Source organism: Quercus lobata, chromosome 8 (assembly GCF_001633185.2).
Source record: "Quercus lobata isolate SW786 chromosome 8, ValleyOak3.0 Primary Assembly, whole genome shotgun sequence".
Taxonomy (NCBI): domain Eukaryota; kingdom Viridiplantae; phylum Streptophyta; class Magnoliopsida; order Fagales; family Fagaceae; genus Quercus; species Quercus lobata.
The window spans coordinates 7,070,068-7,089,381 of NC_044911.1; the positions used below are offsets into that span (position 1 = coordinate 7,070,068).

Here is a 19,314-nt window from a genome sequence, read left to right on the forward strand (position 1 = left end):
GTTTTATAACTTGATATCCATGAAATCGAGTTATAGGCAATTTTATTGCCTATAACTCGATTTCATGGATATCAAGTTATAAAACGCCACTATATGTCTTTAAAAACGTCACTATAGGTCCTTAAAAACGTCACTATAGGGCTTAACTTGATTTTGAAAAAGTCGAGTTTCAAAAGAGGGGCATTTCCCTATTTAGTTTGGGAAGAAGGGCAAAATGCTAATTAGTTTGCCCGAAACGGGTATTTGGAAATTTTGTCCCTTTGGACCATAACATCTTCATCGAAACTCAACTCCATAGAGTCTATCTAATTCACGGCTACGCATTTTTTGTTGCTACTTTGGATGAGTGCAGCAATTTAGTATTTTATAACTTTGGATTGAATTGAGTAACCCTTTGTCATAGGAAGAGGTTAATGGCTAATCTTTTCCCACAAACGGCGCCAAACTGATGAAGCCAAAATCGTCAGTTGTCCAATCCGGAGCTCTTGACTATCTTGTAGGACCTGCAAAATAAAGGAGGAACTAATTGAAGAGACCACCAGGTTGTGCCCGATGGGGGAGCCTCCGATGCTCAAGTTAGTATCGGCCCATATCTTTTGTATGTAGAGAGCATTTTGTAATAGTTTTTTGACGTACCTTAGCAAATAGGCAGATTGTCCATTTTATAGGTGACTTAGGTAGCTATTGGACATAAATGAGGGCGATTATTACCCTAATTGTAACATTCTTTGTCTTGATGAGAGAGTTTAAGGCCTTTGATGGTCATTATTGAATGTGTTGGGCAGTTACTCATCCATCTTTGATGGCCTATTAATGATGCAATGATCGTCCATTAAGATGGATGACCTTAATAGTTTTTATGGACTCATCAAATAATATTTGTTGAAGCCAAATAGAAATTGAGAAAGGTTCCACAACAAAAAAGAACCACTGAGTCAAAAAAAATATGAAACCAGTAATTGGAGTGTAATTACAACGTATACTTTGTTATTGTTTCAAAACAATCATAGGTAAATACATTAAACTTTGGTTTTCTTTTCTTCCTTTTTTTACATAGAGTTAAACATATGACAAATGTGAGAAAAATAAAATGTCAAAGATAAACAAATTGAACAGGTAAAACACAAATATAAAATAAAAATTGTACAACATGAATATGAAGTAAGAAGTTGTTGTAGAGATTTCTAATTCTTGAAAACCCTTCTCATAACTGACAAACCAATCCTAGCCACCCATAGCCCCAAAGAGATCACATTGTCGGCAAGCCACAAAAAAAAATATCATCCACAAGCTTTAGAAATCCAATGGAAAAACTAAAGTTAGGGGAAAAGAAAAAATAAGAAGGCAAAGAACAAACCTCAAAGGGACTTTCCAAATTTGATGCCACTTTGGCAACTTTTGTAGAGGTAGAGAGAGCAACTGTAAATTTATAGTGCTAAAAATAACATAGTTAATCATAGGAGTGGCAATTGAAGGGTTTGAATTGCAAAAGAGTGAAACGGTTTTGAATGGGAAAATAAAGAGTTGAGAATTGGAAAAAGGATAAATTAATGGTGAGTTGGATTTAATGAGTTAAAAAATGTGTAAGGTTGTTCATGGTGAGTTGGATTTAATGAGTTAGAGAATGTGTAGAGTTGCACTATTTATTTATTTATTTATTACGCTCTGTTTGTTTCGCTGGAAAATCGTCTGTAAAGATATTTTTCCATATTTTCCAGTGTTTGGTAGTACAAAAAAAACCTGGTCAATGGAAAACTATCTTTGGTCAACGGAAAACTCTAATAAAAATAAGGCTTATTTTCTATAGGTTGTTTTTCAAAAAAAATTTTTGGAAAACAATCTTTCTTTCACGTGTTGCATCTCTTATAAATATTATCTTCGTCTATAGCTATGAGAAACATAATTTTTTGGCGCCTTCTCTCTCTCATGGTAAGTTTTCTCGCTGTTTCTCTCTTCCCTTTGCTTTTTCTCTCCTCATATCCTCACTGTCACTAATTTTGGTTTCTCCTCTTCCCATAGATCTCTCTCTTTAACTGTCTCTCTTCTCTCTTTTCTCCTTGTTTCTCTTCCCCTCTATAACACAATTCTCATATTAGATTTTTTTTTTCCTTCATTGATTGGTCAATAGCTCCTACTTGCAAAGGAGAACAAATTTGCAGTGGTAATTATTTCATTCCTCTTTACCAAAATCCCAATTCTTTACTTTGAATTTCAAGATCCATTCTATGCCATTTTACGTCTCAATTCTATGCCAAGATGCCATTATGACAAGATCCATTCTATGCCATTTTACGTCTCAATTGCACTGTTCAACTCATCAGTTTGTGACCAAGTAAGTTGCCGCTTGCTGGCCCTAGTTGGTATTTCTTTCAATAATAAATCTAGAATATTTTTTTTTTTTCACAACTATTAATGTGACTTGTTATGATTGGTGTAATAATAAAAGTAATTCCACTAGTAATTTCTATGTGAGTAATTTTATGCCAAACACACTTTGCTACTTCAATATGATTTGAAAATAGTTGAGTTCCTACCCCCAACAGCAACCCCCCCCCCCCCCCCCCAAACACCCCCTTCTCTCTCCCTTTTTTTCCTTTTATTTTCCTCTATATATAGTATAATAATAATAAATAAATAAATAAATAAAAAAACCCATAAGTTGTTTCATTTTAATTGTGGAAAAAAATTTATTTAAACAAACGGGTTAAACTTGTAGCACACAAATTGTTTTACACATTTTTCCAAAAACAACTAAAATTGTGACTTAAATTACGATTTCAGTTGTTTTTGAGGGTGTGTAAAACAAAATTACCACAAGCCTAAATTGCAAAGGCCACGTTAAAAGTGAACAGCCAGGCAAGTTGACTTAAGTTACCACTTGCCTAGACTGGCAAAATGAAGAACATGGTTCAAAATTTATCTATTTCATAACAAGGAAGATGCGATATGACATTTTTTTTGTAACATTCCTGCGACTTCTCATTCCCAAAAATGATCGAGGCAGCTGCAAAATTGATAATAATTCTAAGCATTTTTCATCAGACTAAACGGACAACTTTGGGCACAAGTTTTTCATAGCTAAAGCCTAACCTATCCCCTTTCTGGGTGTAATCTTATCAGTAGCTGTTGGCTAGTAACTTTGCTCACATAAACATGGATCAAACAAAAGGTTATTCCAAGCTTTGCAAAGAAAAAAAAAATCTGGGCCCAGGACTGCAACATTGGTTCAGATTGGCTGTCTATTATGAATTCTGGTACACACCAAAACACCGAAAAATAGTTAATCCATTTCCATGCCACATGCAGGCACATTGAGAGAGAGAGAGAGAGAGGGTACAATAGTGTAAGATTTCTAACATTAGCGACAAAGACTATTTTAGTTAATAATACAGCTACTGCCAGTGTAATTTTCTTTTTTGTTCGTTTATGGGACATTGACAATAAGTCAGTAACAAATATATAGAAATTTGGACCAAAAAAGAACAGAAAAAGATATATGTAGAAACAACTACAACCAGAAAGAAAAGTTTACATTAAAGACAGCCCACCATGAGCATGCCCGCTAATAGGTAGGGAAGTTGGAATCCACATCATGGGCCCAGGACTCCAGACCCCCAACAATATCCCTGGCTGAGGTGAAACCCAACTTGTGCAGATTCTGAACAGCCCTCTGAGAATCATTCCCCCTCCTACAAATTACATATAGTTTGGCACTCAAACTTCCATTTCGCTCTTCTTCTTCCTTCAAAGCTGAAGAAATTTCAGGCAATCTAGCCTCCAAACTCGGGAGTGGGATGTTCAAGGACTTGGGAAGAGAAACAATCTTAAAGTGGTGAGCTGGTCGGACATCGACCAATACATGTGCTTCCCCATTAGCAACCCTATCATGATACTCTTTACTGCTTATTCTGGAATCTGATGGAAGCAGCTTTAACTTCAAAGGTGACTGCAGCAAGTTTCAAATATCATATTTCGTAGTCAAATGAGAGAGAAATCAAATTGCAAACAAGCCAAAACATATACACTAACAGTTTAAGCAACCTACTCATCCAATTACAATTATCAATAGAAAACAGAAGAGACAGAAAGTGTAATTACTGGAGTCAGTGGAGACTGAGTAAACTTCTCATAATCAAACTCTCGAAATTGCTGCTGGGTGAATGTTGCATTTTCTCCACAAGCTTCACACTGTGGTGACCTTCCTCTAATCTTTACCTGCAACGTAGGTCAGAAATGAATATGTATATATAAATGCCAAAGCTCAAAATATAAACACAAAATGTCCAATATCTATTAATATGAATATACACAATCAATAAAGCAATAAACTAAGTACATCATGATGAGAGCAAACTCAGCCCACTTAAAAGGGTTAAAGGAAGGAACGAAATGGTCATGCATTTGAGGATGTTGTGAGACCTTTTGATCAATTTAAATCCCTCGCTGATCCGTACTTTGTTTGACTGGTCTCAGGCATGGAATTTTTTTTTTTTGATAAGTTAGGCATGGAGTTTTAAACATTGTACTTCCATTTTTGAAATCCAACACTCTTTTAGATCTTATATTTGATCTTGTAAATTTTTGAGATACTTTGCATCATCAGGAACATAGAGTATTTTTCATCTTCAATAAAATTTCTATTACTTATATTATATATGAAAAAAATGGTTAAGGGCCTAACCTAGACCAACTCCCATCATACCAAAGAAAATCTGATTCTAATAATAACTGCTCTAAAATAAATGTCTTCTTAATAACATAAATGTTATCAAGAAACACCTGATGTTGTTATCAAGATGACACTCTAGAAGTGCCAGTTATAAATTCCGACCACTACAAGCCGCTAATATAAATAGTTGAGACAGTAAGAGTATATCACATTAAGATGCCTTGCAAAAGCTAAAAACAGGAGGGGAAAAAACCCACATCTTATCAATGTCCTCTAGCCTAGAGGCTCTAGGTAAGGTGTTCTAACTACAAAAGATCAAAATGATGGTAAACTCTAATGTAAGGAGAGAGAAATATTATGGGGCTGGTGAGGGCAGGAAATGGGGTTAGAGGTATAAGCAGCAGAGCAAACAGAACTACTAGTTGATTTTGACATCTGTTGAATGAAGTCACTACTGAAACAGGCCCCCAACCTTTGACACGTGTTTAATGCAAGTCCAGCTAGGTCTACAAATTTTTAATGTTTTTTTACAAGTTAGTCACTTATTAAACAAATACTTTTTATCCTTTGATAATATAACATTTGGTCCAGCCATCTCCATATTAAGAATTGCTCAAATGGTTGCCTATCTTCTCTGATCCTTAAAAAGGTCTTGTCTCACCTAACAACACTTCATTTTCTAAGACAAGATTTAGACTTCAATCTGAGCTCACAGGAAAAATGTAAACCACTGGAAGGAACTATTAAAGGAGAACATGATACACACAATACGTATTCTTGCTGCTAATGCATCAAATAGAAGCATCCGTCCTGAGAGTGGTTCACCAACCACACTTGCAATTTTGATAGCCTCAAGTGCTTGGAGACAGCCAATGATACCAGGTACTGAAAATTAATAAACAGAATGTAAGAAACAGAGCAGAGTTCAACTACTTAGAAATTAATAAAAATAAATACAGAATTAGAATCAATTAAGTGTCAAATGAATAGCAAGGAGGCTCCTAGTGTTACAACAGTTTCCTCATCTTAAAAACTTGCTCATTATTCTTATTTTTAATTCTTTCCCCATTTTTATCCAGGTTTTATAGCAGTACCCCCATGTGGATGTATCAAGCTAATAATTTGAGTTTCAATCCTTACAAGCATCCAATAAAGTTTTACACTATAATTTTTTCTACATTTAGGACAGGGCATAACAAAGAAATAGAGTTCCACCTACAAACTCAAATTTTGATGACATTGTAGACAGAATTGTAGACTAGTAATAAGAAATTCACTTGGTAGAATACAGTAATTCATTAGCTTACCTACTCCTAAGACACCACTGTCAGCACATCTTTGACACGCTGCTGTTGGAGGTGGAGTTGGAAATAGGCATCGATAGCATGGACCGCCATTATAATTGTAAACTGTGAGCTATACAATGAGTTTGATCATGTAGTTATTCTTGGAATTTTAACAATATGATTCATGCTGAAATTTATATTTAAAGTAGAAAAGATAACCTAGTATAAAAATTTGAATAATTTTTATTACTTAAAACTTCGCATGATTTTTATGTTAGAGAAAAATATGACTTCTTTCTGCAGTGCATACCTGCCCTTCCAATCCCAGAGCAGCACCAGATACAAGAGGCTGCATTCATAAACATGGAGGCAATTAGTACTTGAATGCAGAAAAACACACACACAAAATCAGTCCCTCTAAGACAAAGTTTTCTTCCAAACTGGTTTTGAGGAATTTCCCTTAAACCATCATGTAGTGATTCATAAAATCATCCATGTGCACTAAATCATGTGTCTTATCAAATATTTCAACAAGTAGACACGACCCATTAAATAGGTCATGTGACTAAAAATAAAGGCTGCTGGTTATTGCCTTATTGGCATTATGAATCGCCATGTAGCAGATTGGAGGAATTTTCCTCCAAACTGGCTTTGATGACGTAGAAAAACTTCACTCAGATTAGTTGCACCGTACAACAATCCTCACTGTTAATCAAACTCCTACAAGCAACTGACCCCACCCACCAGAGTCAGTTACAGGGTAATCCAACCCTAACAGGCCAGGCAATTTATCCTTATAGTAAAGCTTAGGTATCATTCCTTAGTACATTTTTTTTTTTTTTGCTAAATCATTCCTTAGTACATTTAAGTTCCCAATTAAAACCAAACACATGATTGCATTGACCAATGAAGTACAACACACTATTATCTTTTCCAAGAACAATAAAATTCAATGCATTTATGTAAATTTTATCCAATAACAACATTACATCAAGCTTAATTTACCTTTCCTAACAGAACACAGCAATCACTGATCATGTAACGGCTAGGAGCATTGTCTGTCGCATCCACTATCACATCATATCTTTCCAAATGTTACCAGTCACGGAAATCAGATACTAACATTTCAACAATATAATTAAATGAAACACTTTGAATTTGAGCAAAGAAATAATATAGAGGATACTGGTTGAAGATTTCTAAGGCATTGGAAGTGCGCAAAGCTTCGTGGTGCTCGACGATTTGAACGGAGGAGTTGATAGAACGACAAGTCGTAGCGGCGGATTTCACTTTGGGTTGACCAATGAAGGCCTCGGTGTGAATGACCTGCCTGTGCATATTGTTGAGCTCGACGACGTCGTGGTCCACAATGCCTAATCGGCCAGCGCCGCAAGCGGCGAGGTAGAGGAGGGCCGGGGAGCCTAATCCGCCGGCTCCGACGACGAGGATGGAGGAGTTGATGAGGTTTGACTGGGCTTTGACTCCGAACGACGGGAGCAAGAGGTGGCGGCTGTACCGGTGGATCATCTCCGGGGTGAGATCGTGATGGGCGGCTGTGATTGGATTCGGGAGGGCGGAGGTTTTGACGACGGTGCCGTTTTGGAGATTGAGGTGGCGGAGCTGGGATTCGAGGGCGGAGATTCGGCGGTCTATGTCGGATTTTGTGGCTTTGAGGGATTGGAGCTCGTGGAGGATCCGAGAGGCTTCGTCATGGCCGTTGGGTTCCATTTTCGGGTTCGGGTTGTCGGTGGAGAGGATCCGGTTCCGTGGAAGTGTGCGTGGGTTTTACGGGAAGAAGAATCGTAAAAACCCTAACTTGAGAGAGAGAGAGTTTTGGAGGGTTTTGACTCTTTTGTACATTGATGCAAAGGTGGACTGTTGAGTGGCCACGTCAGGGTTTGACTGAACAGAGGGTCACATTTGTTAAATAGCTTTTGTTTTTGTTTATTTATTTAGGAGAGATGTTATGTTTACAATATTTTTACAACAAATCACAGGTGGTTAGTTATTATTGGTTCAAATTTCAAACTAACGCTAAGATTACTTTTTTGCCCCAACAATAACAACTAGTAACAACTTGTCACTTAGAATTTGTTGTAAAAATGTTATAGACATATCATTTATCTTTATTTATATGATATGATGAAATTCTTAATAAATAAATAAAAATACACATCGGACACAAGTGAATCACAATTCACTTATTGGCGATGTAGATGACTTGCGGAGGAGTTCAAATCTTCTGTCTTATGTGTTGTGCTCCACTTCATATTTCATTAATAATATTTGGACAACTGACCTCTTTTTTTTAGTGAGATAACACCTCTTTTTTATTTGAGTAACGCATCTTTTTTATCTGATATAATGCATTTAACTTGTTAGTGAGATAACGTCGCTTTCTTCTGGGGGTTCTCTCAATTCTATATCTTCATTATCTGAAGTGTTCATCTCCATCCTTATTACTCACTAGATACAGATACATCAGCCTCTCTCTACGAACTACCAATCACCAACTCTCCCTCTCTTCGAATCTTTCGCACGTACTTTCAAAAACAATTTATGCTTCTATTGGTTTGTGGAAAAGAACTTTTCCGAGTTTTTTCGTTATCGAACATTTTTAGGGTTTGATGTGGGAGTAAAGTGTGGAGAGAAATATAGTGACTTATTTATGGTGATAATGGTGCTTGATTTTTGTTCCATTAGGAAACACGTGGAAAGAAAAAAAGTTTCTCTTTCTTGTAAAGGTTGTATTCAGTAAATATTTGGGGTTGCTAGATTTTGTATTATACATGTTTGTTGAAATTCTTGAATGAGTTTAGGGATGGGAAGCTTGCTTTCTTGTATATAGACATGACAAAACGGGCGGGTCGGGTTCAGGTCGGGTCAATCAGGTTGCGGGTCAAACGAGTCACAGGTCAAAAACAAGTCATTTTAAGCGGGTTAAAAATAGATTTGAGTCAATTGGGTTATAGGTCGAGTCAGGTTGGATTGGGTTGACCTGTATTTTTCATATGATTTTTTAAAATTTTTTTTTTTTTTATTATTATAAAGAAAACAACATGTATTTGCCATTTGGAAAGTTATGCAACAAATAACTTAATGTAAAATGCATTATTTTGAATTCATCACTTATATCAAGAATGAACTCAGATAAACTTATTAATATTTATTCAATAATTTTAAAATTATACAAATCCTAACATTGCTATTTAAAACAAAATAACATAAAGATAAGTAAAACAAATACACAAGTTTTATTTATACACAATATCAACATTCCAAAATACAAAACAAAATTACAAATGACTTGTTGGATAACTCATTTGATAAAGAATAAAAGCATAAAAGAAAGTTACAATCTTGAAAATTAATTTTATAATCTATTATCAATTGTGGTTGGCACTATATTTCAATGAGATATACATTAAAGTTTGATTGCTTATTTATACATGGTATCTTTTATAAATATCATATCATTATTAAGCAACACACGCTTTAGGAAATATCATAATTTATTTTGAAAAGCTGTTTATTTTGAACATAAATTGTTAAAAAATAGGTCTAAGCATTCATAATTTATGCTAATTTGATACTTTGGCTTTACAATTTTCACACTTGTGAATGTGTCTCACACATGTCTATAATTTTAAATCTATTTTTAACTCTATTGTAACCAGATTATCTTGACATGTACTTTGTCATTTGATATCTAAAAATCTTTACTCATTACAGAATGCTCAACCATTTATCTTTCAATTAATTTGCATGCAGTTATGTAAACGTACCAATTGTTTCCTTAAAACTTACAATAAACAATTAAACCAATATTGTTTTAATTTCACTATTTTTTTTACCCAAAAAAAAAAGTTTTAAAAAAATGGTTCGGGTTCGGGTCGGGTCATGGGTCGGGTCGGGTTGACCTGCAAAAAACATGAGTCGGGTCACGGATCAACCCGTTTTTGCTTCGAGTTAAAAAAATCGGATTTGGGTCAAGTATTTTTCTGGTCAGATCAGAAAATTCTGACCCGTTTTGCCATGTCTACTTGTATATAAATATATATATATATATATATATATATATTATTGTAGAGATTACAATTTGATTTGAATATACAGATAACATTTTATTTAAATTTCAAATTTCATTATTTTATCAAACATTATCAGATAAGTATGACTTAGTTGATGGCTATCTATTGAGAATGCTTGGACTAATATGTTTTGGTTTTGTGCTTCAATTGAGATAAGGTCGGATTTGTCTCAATAAATGGTGGAGTTTAAGCCCATAAATTGGTTGGATATGTGCAGTAAGGAAGGAATACGATTAGACCACAGATAGAAGAAACAAAACCAGAACAAAAAACAAAAAGCGACGGACAAAAATCAAAAAGTTAATCACATGAGATTTATCTCAACTGATTTTCTATTTCCCTAACCTTAAAGGCGTTATCTTTAGATAAAAAAAAGAGGCATTATCTCACCAAAAGAAAAAGGCCAGCTGTCTAAATATTATTGGTGGAGTATGGAGTGAGGCACAATACATGAGATAGAAGATTTAGACTCCTCACGGAGGAGTTGCTTTTACTAATGGAGGTAAACTTTAAGGTGCAATCTCAAATTTTAGGAATATACTTTGTAGTTTACCTAAAATTGTGGGAATAAATTTCACAAAATTGTTTTGTAAAAATAATTTGCCAAATTATTTTGTTTTGAACGGGATAGAATTGTTTTTCAATTTTTTTTTTAAGTAAAAGCCATTTTCTAAAAAGTAAATCATAATTTTAATAGAATTTTTTTAGGATAAAAAAGTAATTTAGCTTTTGACTCTTTTTTTCTTTTCTATATTACCTATTACAGAAAAATATAAAAAAATATTATCTTCGTTTTCAATGGAAAATGGATAGTGAAAACTTACCAATTTTTGTATTTTATATGACCAAAACTGTTTTTAAATAGGGCTACCAGAAAGCATTTGTGTTTATTATCCTATTTTCCTACGCCATTCTATTTTATATGACCAAAACTGTTTTTAGTGGTGTATTAACTTTGTTGGCTATACTTGAAAGTTGAAACTGTCCGTTTACTTTCCCAAAGGGTATTTGTTTTTCTCAAATGTGTCGACAAGCTAGTCTGTATTTCTTCTTTTTGGGTATCTTATTGCAGTTTGTATAGCTCTTGGAATTTCCGAAGAGACGCGAAGAATAGAAAGTGTCTATTGAGGGGCCCCAAAGGAAAAGAGCATCCTCACATTCTACTCATTTTTCTCATATAAAAAAGACATGTAACCTAGCAACAATTGCATGCCAATTTTGAAATGGCAAATCTATGCGACACCACCACGTTTCTAGTGATATCCTAGCTCATGAAAACACGTGTACTGCATCATCTCTGCACTAATATTCACTTTCTTCACTCTTCATCAATTGTAATTAACTAATTATAGAACCAACTTTGTTATTCTCTGAGTCTGTACTGCACATCTAGCTTGGTAACCAATATGAGTGGCCATCTCTTCCCCTTCAACACTTCCTTGAGGCCATTCCTGGCCAAGCACTTGAGAGCATGTGTCTACCTGCCCATCAAGGTAACTACTATTATCACTTACTTGTCTTTGGTCAATTTTTGGCCTTTGATGAAGGAGTACTTCTTATGCTTATTAGGGTAGCTATTGATTTCCTATGCCTTTTGTGCTTTGCGTAAAATGTATGAAGCAAGATGGGGTAGAATTTGAATTCAAGAAGAGGTAGTGTCTAGTATTTTTGTCTGTTGTTCTATATATGTCTGTCCACTACTTCCATGACTTGCCATTCTGGATCATTCAAGTCTATTAGTCAAGACTGCCAGAATATGATGGATCCCAAGTTCTTAAGTAAAGATCATCATCCAAGTAATCTCAAAAAAAAAAAAAAAAAAAACAAAACCTGTTGGTGAATTTTCCATGCTCTCATAATTTGATTTCTAAAAATCATTAATCAAACTTAAAGGTGTTAGAAAGTGTTGTTGCTCATTGTGTTTTGGTCTGATTAACGTTTTCAGAGTTATGCCCAAGCAAGCAAGCACAACGATCCTCGTGAAATAATACAAGAGAGGGCACCTTCAACCGCTAGACAATTCAAAAAAATGGCTGAGGAGAAGCTGAGGAAGGCCCAGCAAGGAGTGGCTAGTCAAGTTGCTGAAAAGGTATATGATGGTAAGGAAGAGGTTACTTTGTGTGACAAAGCATTTTCCAACAAGGCCTAGCTGATCGGCTAGCTACTGGCTACATATATATCTGATTTGAAGGGAAAGTTATTAGATAATCATGGAGTATGACACTCCGTCCTATTACATTCATCCGTTCTGTTATATTCATGGTAAATCTTATAATAAGTTTAATTAGTAGAATTCATTATGAATATAAGAGAACAAAGTATCATGTCATTGTACTTCAGGAATACTTAATAATTACCTGTCATCCTGTATAAAAATAAGATAATTGTGTAGAGTTTGAAAATAAGGCAGCAAGTGTTTCACGTCTTCAAAGTCAAGACAGTTTTCTTATGCAATTTACGTAATTGAGCTCTGCAATAAATCATGTATTGATTTAATTTTATTTTTCCATGATTAGTATTCTTCGCTTAGAAATTTTGGTATCAAAGGGGTAAGGTAGGTGTTTATTACTCTCTCTTGCGTGGCAAGAAATTTTTAGGAAAGGAATGAATCAAATGGCAGAAGAATCAATCATTGTGGAATCTAACACTAAGACAAAGGGTACAGGATGTTTTTTTGGTGATGAAACACAAGAAAAATGTGGTAAGGCATAGTCAATGTTAAGGAAATTATAGTGATAGATTTCCACATAATCTCTGTTGGTTTAGGTCAATGTTAGCCCTTTTTTTTTTTTACAAGATAAAATTTATACTCTAGCCTAATTTAAGTGTATATATATATATATATGAAATTCTCTCCTAGAAACTTGAACCCCAACTATTGACCCCAACACTCCACAAGCATTTATACTTGTGGAGTGACCACCGCACTAAGTAATCATAGTAATTAGTAAGTATTATGCATTAATCATAGTAAGATATGTTAGTAGTTGTGAAAAATGTAATGCCCTTAAGTTTATTATTATCATATGACAATGTGTTTTTTTTTTTTTTTTTTTTTTTTAATATTTCATAATTTTCATGATATTATGAGTTAAATCCATTAAAATTTCCCCTCTTATTTAGATAGATTTTAAATATTTCTTCTTACAATAATATACTTTATCATATAAATTTTATAGTTGAGTTAATCGAAACCCACCTCTTGTTACGATCATTGAAATTGAATATACTCATTTCGAGGTGAATTGTATATGGTTGTTGTTTAGAAGTAATCATCAACTATTATTATTTTGGGATGCTTATGAATCATCCCTTTCCAAAGGGGAATTTTTTTGGGTACAATCATGGATTTTTTTGTTCCACAGCTCAAATTCATGGTCCATCAACCACTCAAATTCATGGTCCATGGTCCAGTGCTTAAGGTCCTGCATGGAGTAAGCCTTGACTTCGAACCTTGGGGACCGCCAATGTGATCCCAATGGTTGGAACTCAACACATACCATACTATTTGCACTTTGAATAGGACTGAAGATCAAATTATGATTTAAATCACTTGAAGTATCTCCCTGGATTGATATTAATGATTTGACCCTTCAATTTTAAATGTCTATTGTGTCTGGAGGTTCACCACTCACATTTAAAGACATCAACAATTATAAAATTTATTTCGGAAAAGGTTATGTTCAAAGCATTAAGTTTTTTTTGTTAAAAAAATGAAAAAGAAAAAAAGAACGCAGACTTTTTTCTTTCACTTTTGAGTTTTGACAACAAAATTGGGCTTTAAAATGAAACTCTTTGAGCCCACCTAGGCCCATAATTTTGAACCAAAAAATGATGACGTTGTTTAACCTTCCTGCCCAAGGCCTCTCATATTTGCTCTTGTATAAGCTGAGCTCCCCGGAACTCCTACTTCCCCCCATGCGTGGGTATGTACGCTGGAAAATCCAGCATAGTCGGTTGTTTATTCGTTTCTATTCATATAATGCAAAATAATGAATAAATAAAGATCCAATGCTTAATTTCTAAGTGTCAATTCATTAAAGAAGTTATTTTACTTTTCACATTATTACAAGTATTATTGTCGTCATCATTGCTACTATGTTACTTTTTACAATATTACCACTATCATTGTTGCATCTTTGCCACTGCAAACACTTTCAATAATGTCATATTGTTGTCGATGGTTCCATTGCCACCATTACAACCCATTGTTATTATCATTAGCATCAACAAGACGATCTGTTTGCCATTATCATTAACAAGCCATTAAACAGGATTAAGATTGTGAAAGAATATAACTTATTGCTTTTTAATTGTGAAGGTGGCAGACTTTTAGATGAGTCTTTTTTCCTTTTTTCCTATGTGGCAGCACCTCATTAATTGCAAGAAAAGATTTCTACTCTTATATATATAGTATTAGATTACCATTCCTTGTCATCATCACTACTATCCATTTGCAACATCATACTATATCACTGCAATATCTATGTCACATTCGCATTATCATTGTAAGGTTTTATATACATATTAGGATTCCTGACTGCTAGACTACTTTGCTTTCAAGTACCAATGATTCCTATATATATATATATATATATATATTAAGTCATTAGTTTTATAACAAATTAAACCATTTTGGCAGTGTTATCCATTTAAACACATGATGGATTTATATTTCATAGTTTAATCCACATTATCAATAATTTTAAAACGACATGATTAAAATATATATATATTTATATTAAAAAAAGAAAAAAAGAAAAAGGAAAACCCCTCTGGCCATATCTGAACCAAGAGACGACGTCGTTTAACCTTCTTGCCAATATTTGCTTTGTATATCATCAGCTCCTAGGAACTCCTAAAGGTGTGTGTGCTGAAAAATCCAGCATCACTCGTTTAGTTTTTCTTTCTTTCTTTCTATTTATTGAAATGTTCATTTTTCATGTTTCTATTTAGTTTACACACACACACAAAATTAAAAAAAAAAAAAAAAAAAAATTGGCCCATTCATTGAAGAATTTTCTTTTCTGCGATTTCATTTCCCCACTTCTGCGTTGGAATTTCTTAGAGACTTAGAAATTGAAAGCTCCGGCTACTAGTTTACAGCTTAATTGCATTGCCTTATAGGTATACTTAGCTGTTTCATATTTCTTTGGTTTCATTAATCCCTCAAGAATTTCTCTTACTGTTTGATCAAATATTGGTACCAAAAGTTTTATGCACTTCTTGAAGCAATTATTTCCATTTTTATGTTTTCTTTTCTGTTAAGAAGAAAGGTTAGTTAGTTAATGTGTTTGTTGTTGCTACAACTAGGCAGTGTTAGTGGATAGAAACGAATGCTTTCAAAGCTTTCAAAGCATGTGCCCGAATTGAATGGAGCCCCAATGTGTATATAACCCTTGTGAGGGGAATTCCAGGCACTAGGAGGCTTCACCGCCGCACTTTAGAGGCATTGTGTCTCCGCAAATGCAATCGCACTGTCATGCGCTGGAACATGCCCACTTTTAGGGGAATGCTACACTGAGCAGGTGTGTTTTTTTAGTTAGTTTGGCAATGAAATCATTTTATTTTGTCATGTTTTTTTGTATATGGTTTGTAGGTTATGTTCATTGTGGAATAAATTGTTGTTGTGTTGTGTTCCATTTCAAGGTGAAAAGATTGGTTGTAGTTGAGACAAAAGAGATGTATAAGGCTCGCAAACAGAAAGAGGCAAACCATCGAGCGTTGTGTCCCCCATTGGTTGTAAATCATCTCCCGGGTCTTGCAACTGATTCTTCTTAGCAGCCACCAACATTCTTCATAGGTTAGTTGTTCAATGTTTTCGTATGGCTTTTGGTTCCAAATTCTAATAAATAACTCAGTTGCATCATTTGCATCTTTTAGTAAACCCTATAATATCGTTTTATCCTACTTTGGAGTCATAAGCATGTGATTTATGAATTGCTGTTTATGGCATTATGCATACAAAAGGTTCAATATGGCATTTAATTCTCATGCACTGTGTATTGCCTTTGATATTCTATCTCCACTATGAAAAGTCATTTATAAAATAGGTGTCATTATATGGAGTTCTTTTTTTAAGAAGCAGCAAGTATGTGGATTGCGATTTTTAATTCCAAAAATCATATATCTTATATGTGTCTGTTTTTTTTTTTTTTTCCTATATGTTGATAGATTTTTTGGGCTATTCTTAAACTGTTGGGTGGTTCTTAAACTGTTCATTATGGCTGGGAGACAGACTGAACCTTGTTTGTACAAAATGAGTTGAAGCTTTCATATACCACGTAATTTAGCTAGATTGTAAATTTTTTTTTTTGCCATCTTTTCAATCCATCCATTTGCGTTCTATTTATAGTAACTATATCATGGGGAGACTCTGCCTTCTACGTTTTTTTGCTTCAGTATCAGAATTCCACTCACAATTTTCATACAGGGCCTTGGTATGTCTGTCTTAATGAATTGACAGCTGATCAAAGTCAAGCAGCTTAAGTGTGCGTTTGTTTACACTTTTAGAGCCCAAAACGCGCGTTTCTAAGCCCAAAATCTAAAATGTGTGTTTGGTAAATTATTGCCAACGCACATTATCAAAATACAGCTTTTCCAAATACAAAAGAGTATCGCGTTTTGAAAACGGATCTTGGAGCTTTACTGAAAACGCAAATAAGTTTGAAATGTACCGTTGGTCATTTTTAGCATTATCCCTAAACTACTCTTATTTTTATTTTGAAATCCCAATTTTACCAAGATCTCTATTAAAAAAAAAAAAAAAAAAAAAAAAAAAACCATGATTCTTCTTCTACTGCTACAAGCTTCTTCTTTGTTAGAGATATATTAGACATATTAGCCCAATATAATAGGCTCAAACCTACTCTTGCTTGTACTAGTAGTCTAGGATTTAGTCGCTTATATATACTTATGTTAGGGGCTCAAACCTACTCTTGCTTGTACTAGTAGTCTAGGATTTAGTCGCTTATATATACTTATGTTAGGGTTCATTGTAACACAGGTTATTGTATTACACTCTTACACAATAAAGATGTAGCTCTTAAGGGATTCCTCCGTGGATATAGGTCGTCAAGGCTGAACCACGTAACCCTCGTGTTCTTAATTTTCCTATTCTATACTTTCCCTTCCGCATCTATTCTAGCATATACAACATGGTATAATACATCGCGTTGCTAATAATTTATTTAACATGGTATCAGAGCCAAACTTCGTTCTTGGCATCAAACAAAACATCTCTAGCAAGTAAAGAAGAATATCACGTGCACACCACCATCAGAAGTCACACATGCTTCTTTGCTGAATCTAGACACCACGACATCTCATAGCTGCCATGGCTCACTACTGTGTCCAGATCCTCAAGCCTAAGCAATTCGTGCCTCTCCCTATCAGATATGCACATCAAGCCTTTGCTTGATAAAACCAACAAGACATACGTGCTCCACGGCATATCGCGACCAAAACCCAGGAACCCGACCTCCAATGGCAGCCGCATGTACCCCCACTCACAGACAACAACTCTTGGAACTCTCACACGCACCGCCGAAGGTTCTTGACTCCTAGCTTGGATCTCAGCCACACTCGCCGCCAAAAAGGCCTTGTCATCCCCCGATCTACTTGGCCTGAGAATCTGGTGATCAAACGACGTCACACATGCTGCCTGAGTATTTGTCTCGCCACCATGCACCGATACACGCCGTCACGCACCGAAAATCTTATGCTGATGTCGTCAGGTGACGTCCTCATTCCACGTCAACATGCCACTCACGCCCTAGGCCACGCCAGTGACACATCATAGGATGATGTCAGCGGCTCTACTGCCTAATCTGTGACCCGACCCGAAAACCTGGACTAGTATCTGTTGACTTTGACTTTTTGCATTGACCTTTGACCAAAAGTCAAAAATTTCTGAAAGGACCTATATTGCTCAATTTTTCACGTAGATTTTGATTTTGGACTCCGTTCTTTATTTGAAACTTCGAAATTGGTCAATTGGCACATTCTTCATTGTGGTTTCTTCAAAGGCATTCTTCAAGGCATCTCCAAGTGATATTCTCATACTTATCTAACCTTAATCCTTCATTGAGCTTTCGCCTTGAGTTTGAGGGAGGGTATTAGAGATATATTAGACATATTAGTCCAATGTAATAGATCCAAGCCCACTCCTGCTTGTACTAGTAGTTTAGGGTTTAGTCGCCTATATATACTTATGTTAGGGTTCATTGTAACACAGGTTATTGTACTACACTCTTACACAATAAAGATGTAGCTCTTAAGGGATTCCTCTATGGATGTAGGCCGTTAAGGCTGAACCACGTAACCCTCGTGTTCTTAATGTTCCCTATTCTATGTTTCCTCTTCCACATCCTCTCTAGTATATATAACATGGTATAACACATCGCGTTGCTAATAATTTATTTAACATTCTTCAATTCCAACATAAACCCATAAACCCACTATTGCTATAGGCTTCTTCTTCTATTACGTGATTCTTCTTCAGTAGTCGTGGCTTCTTCTCTCCTTTTTTTTTTTTTTTTGGTGTAATATATTTCTTTCTTCTTGTCTTTTGGGTGAAGAAGAAGAACTGCATTTTGGGTGAGGAAGAAGACCTAAAGAAGAGACAAGATAGTGAGTGGAGGAAAAGAAAAGACATTTGATAGGAATGGGGGAAGAAACGGGTGGATGAGGAAAAAGTGAAGGAAAAAAAAAAAAGGTAGTGAGTGGGACACGCGGATTTGATGTATGGAAATTTACTAAATAAAAATTAGGCAAAAATGTAAAACTGACTCTTTAACTTTCACCTTTTTCTTTTTTTTTTTCATTTCAGTCCTCTAACTTTTAGTTTTGTCAATCAATCCTCTAAATTTCAATTTTTGTCAATGTAGGATTTTGTTAAACCCCAGTTATGGACTGCCGCTAATGTCACTGAAACGATGTCGTTTTCCTTTTTTTATTTTTTTTTAATTTTTTAATTTCGAAATTAAAAGAAAAAAAATTGTAAAAAAAAAAACATCTAAGGGCCCCTGAAATTGTCGTCAATGTTGTCCAAGAACTCCAAGGCCACAGATCACACACCTTAACACCAACTCTGCCACCCTCACTCTCCTATCAACTACCTTCACGCTTATGTTATGAGACACTAGGACATTCCCAGGACTTATACCAACACCCAAGTAGCTCATCATTAATTCCCAACACACACCCACTTTCAAAAGTCTAGAAAACATAGAAGAGAAATTAGAGACAACCCTCAAACTCACACAAG

The 19,314-nt window shown here is 35.0% G+C and overlaps 2 protein-coding genes and 1 long non-coding RNA gene across 3 annotated transcripts; 2 read left to right on the forward strand and 1 right to left on the reverse strand.

Moving 5' to 3' along the window:
* Positions 1 to 3,323: 3,323 nt before the first annotated feature.
* LOC115957277 (adenylyltransferase and sulfurtransferase MOCS3) lies at positions 3,324 to 7,835 on the reverse strand. The gene is made up of 7 exons (XM_031075488.1): positions 7,142 to 7,835; positions 6,961 to 7,039; positions 6,266 to 6,304; positions 5,977 to 6,085; positions 5,436 to 5,554; positions 4,099 to 4,215; positions 3,324 to 3,946 (listed from the first exon to the last, which is right to left on the reverse strand). The coding sequence occupies exons 1-7, from the start codon at positions 7,681 to 7,683 to the stop codon at positions 3,563 to 3,565; spliced, it is 1,389 nt and encodes a 462-aa protein (XP_030931348.1). The 5' UTR covers positions 7,684 to 7,835; the 3' UTR covers positions 3,324 to 3,562.
* Positions 7,836 to 11,253: 3,418 nt separating this feature from the next.
* Positions 11,254 to 12,542, forward strand: LOC115958451. The gene is made up of 2 exons (XR_004084536.1): positions 11,254 to 11,539; positions 11,992 to 12,542. It is a non-coding gene; the product is annotated as an uncharacterized LOC115958451 (long non-coding RNA).
* On the forward strand, positions 12,257 to 15,827 carry LOC115956244. The gene is given in 3 exon segments (XM_031074677.1): positions 12,257 to 12,308; positions 15,377 to 15,570; positions 15,696 to 15,827. Coding segments are annotated over 3 exon segments (378 nt in total).
* The last annotated feature ends 3,487 nt before the right edge of the window (positions 15,828 to 19,314 follow it).

Coding starts and splice junctions, on each gene's coding strand:
- LOC115957277 (XM_031075488.1), bottom strand. CDS start 7,683: ATGGAACCCAACGGCCATGACGAAGCCTCTCGGATCCTCCACGAGCTC. Junction 7,040..7,141: donor GCCTTAGAAATCTTCAACCA/GTATCCTCTATA, acceptor ACATTTGGAAAG/ATATGATGTGATAGTGGATG. Junction 6,086..6,265: donor CTCTGGGATTGGAAGGGCAG/GTATGCACTGCA, acceptor CTCATTGTATAG/CTCACAGTTTACAATTATAA.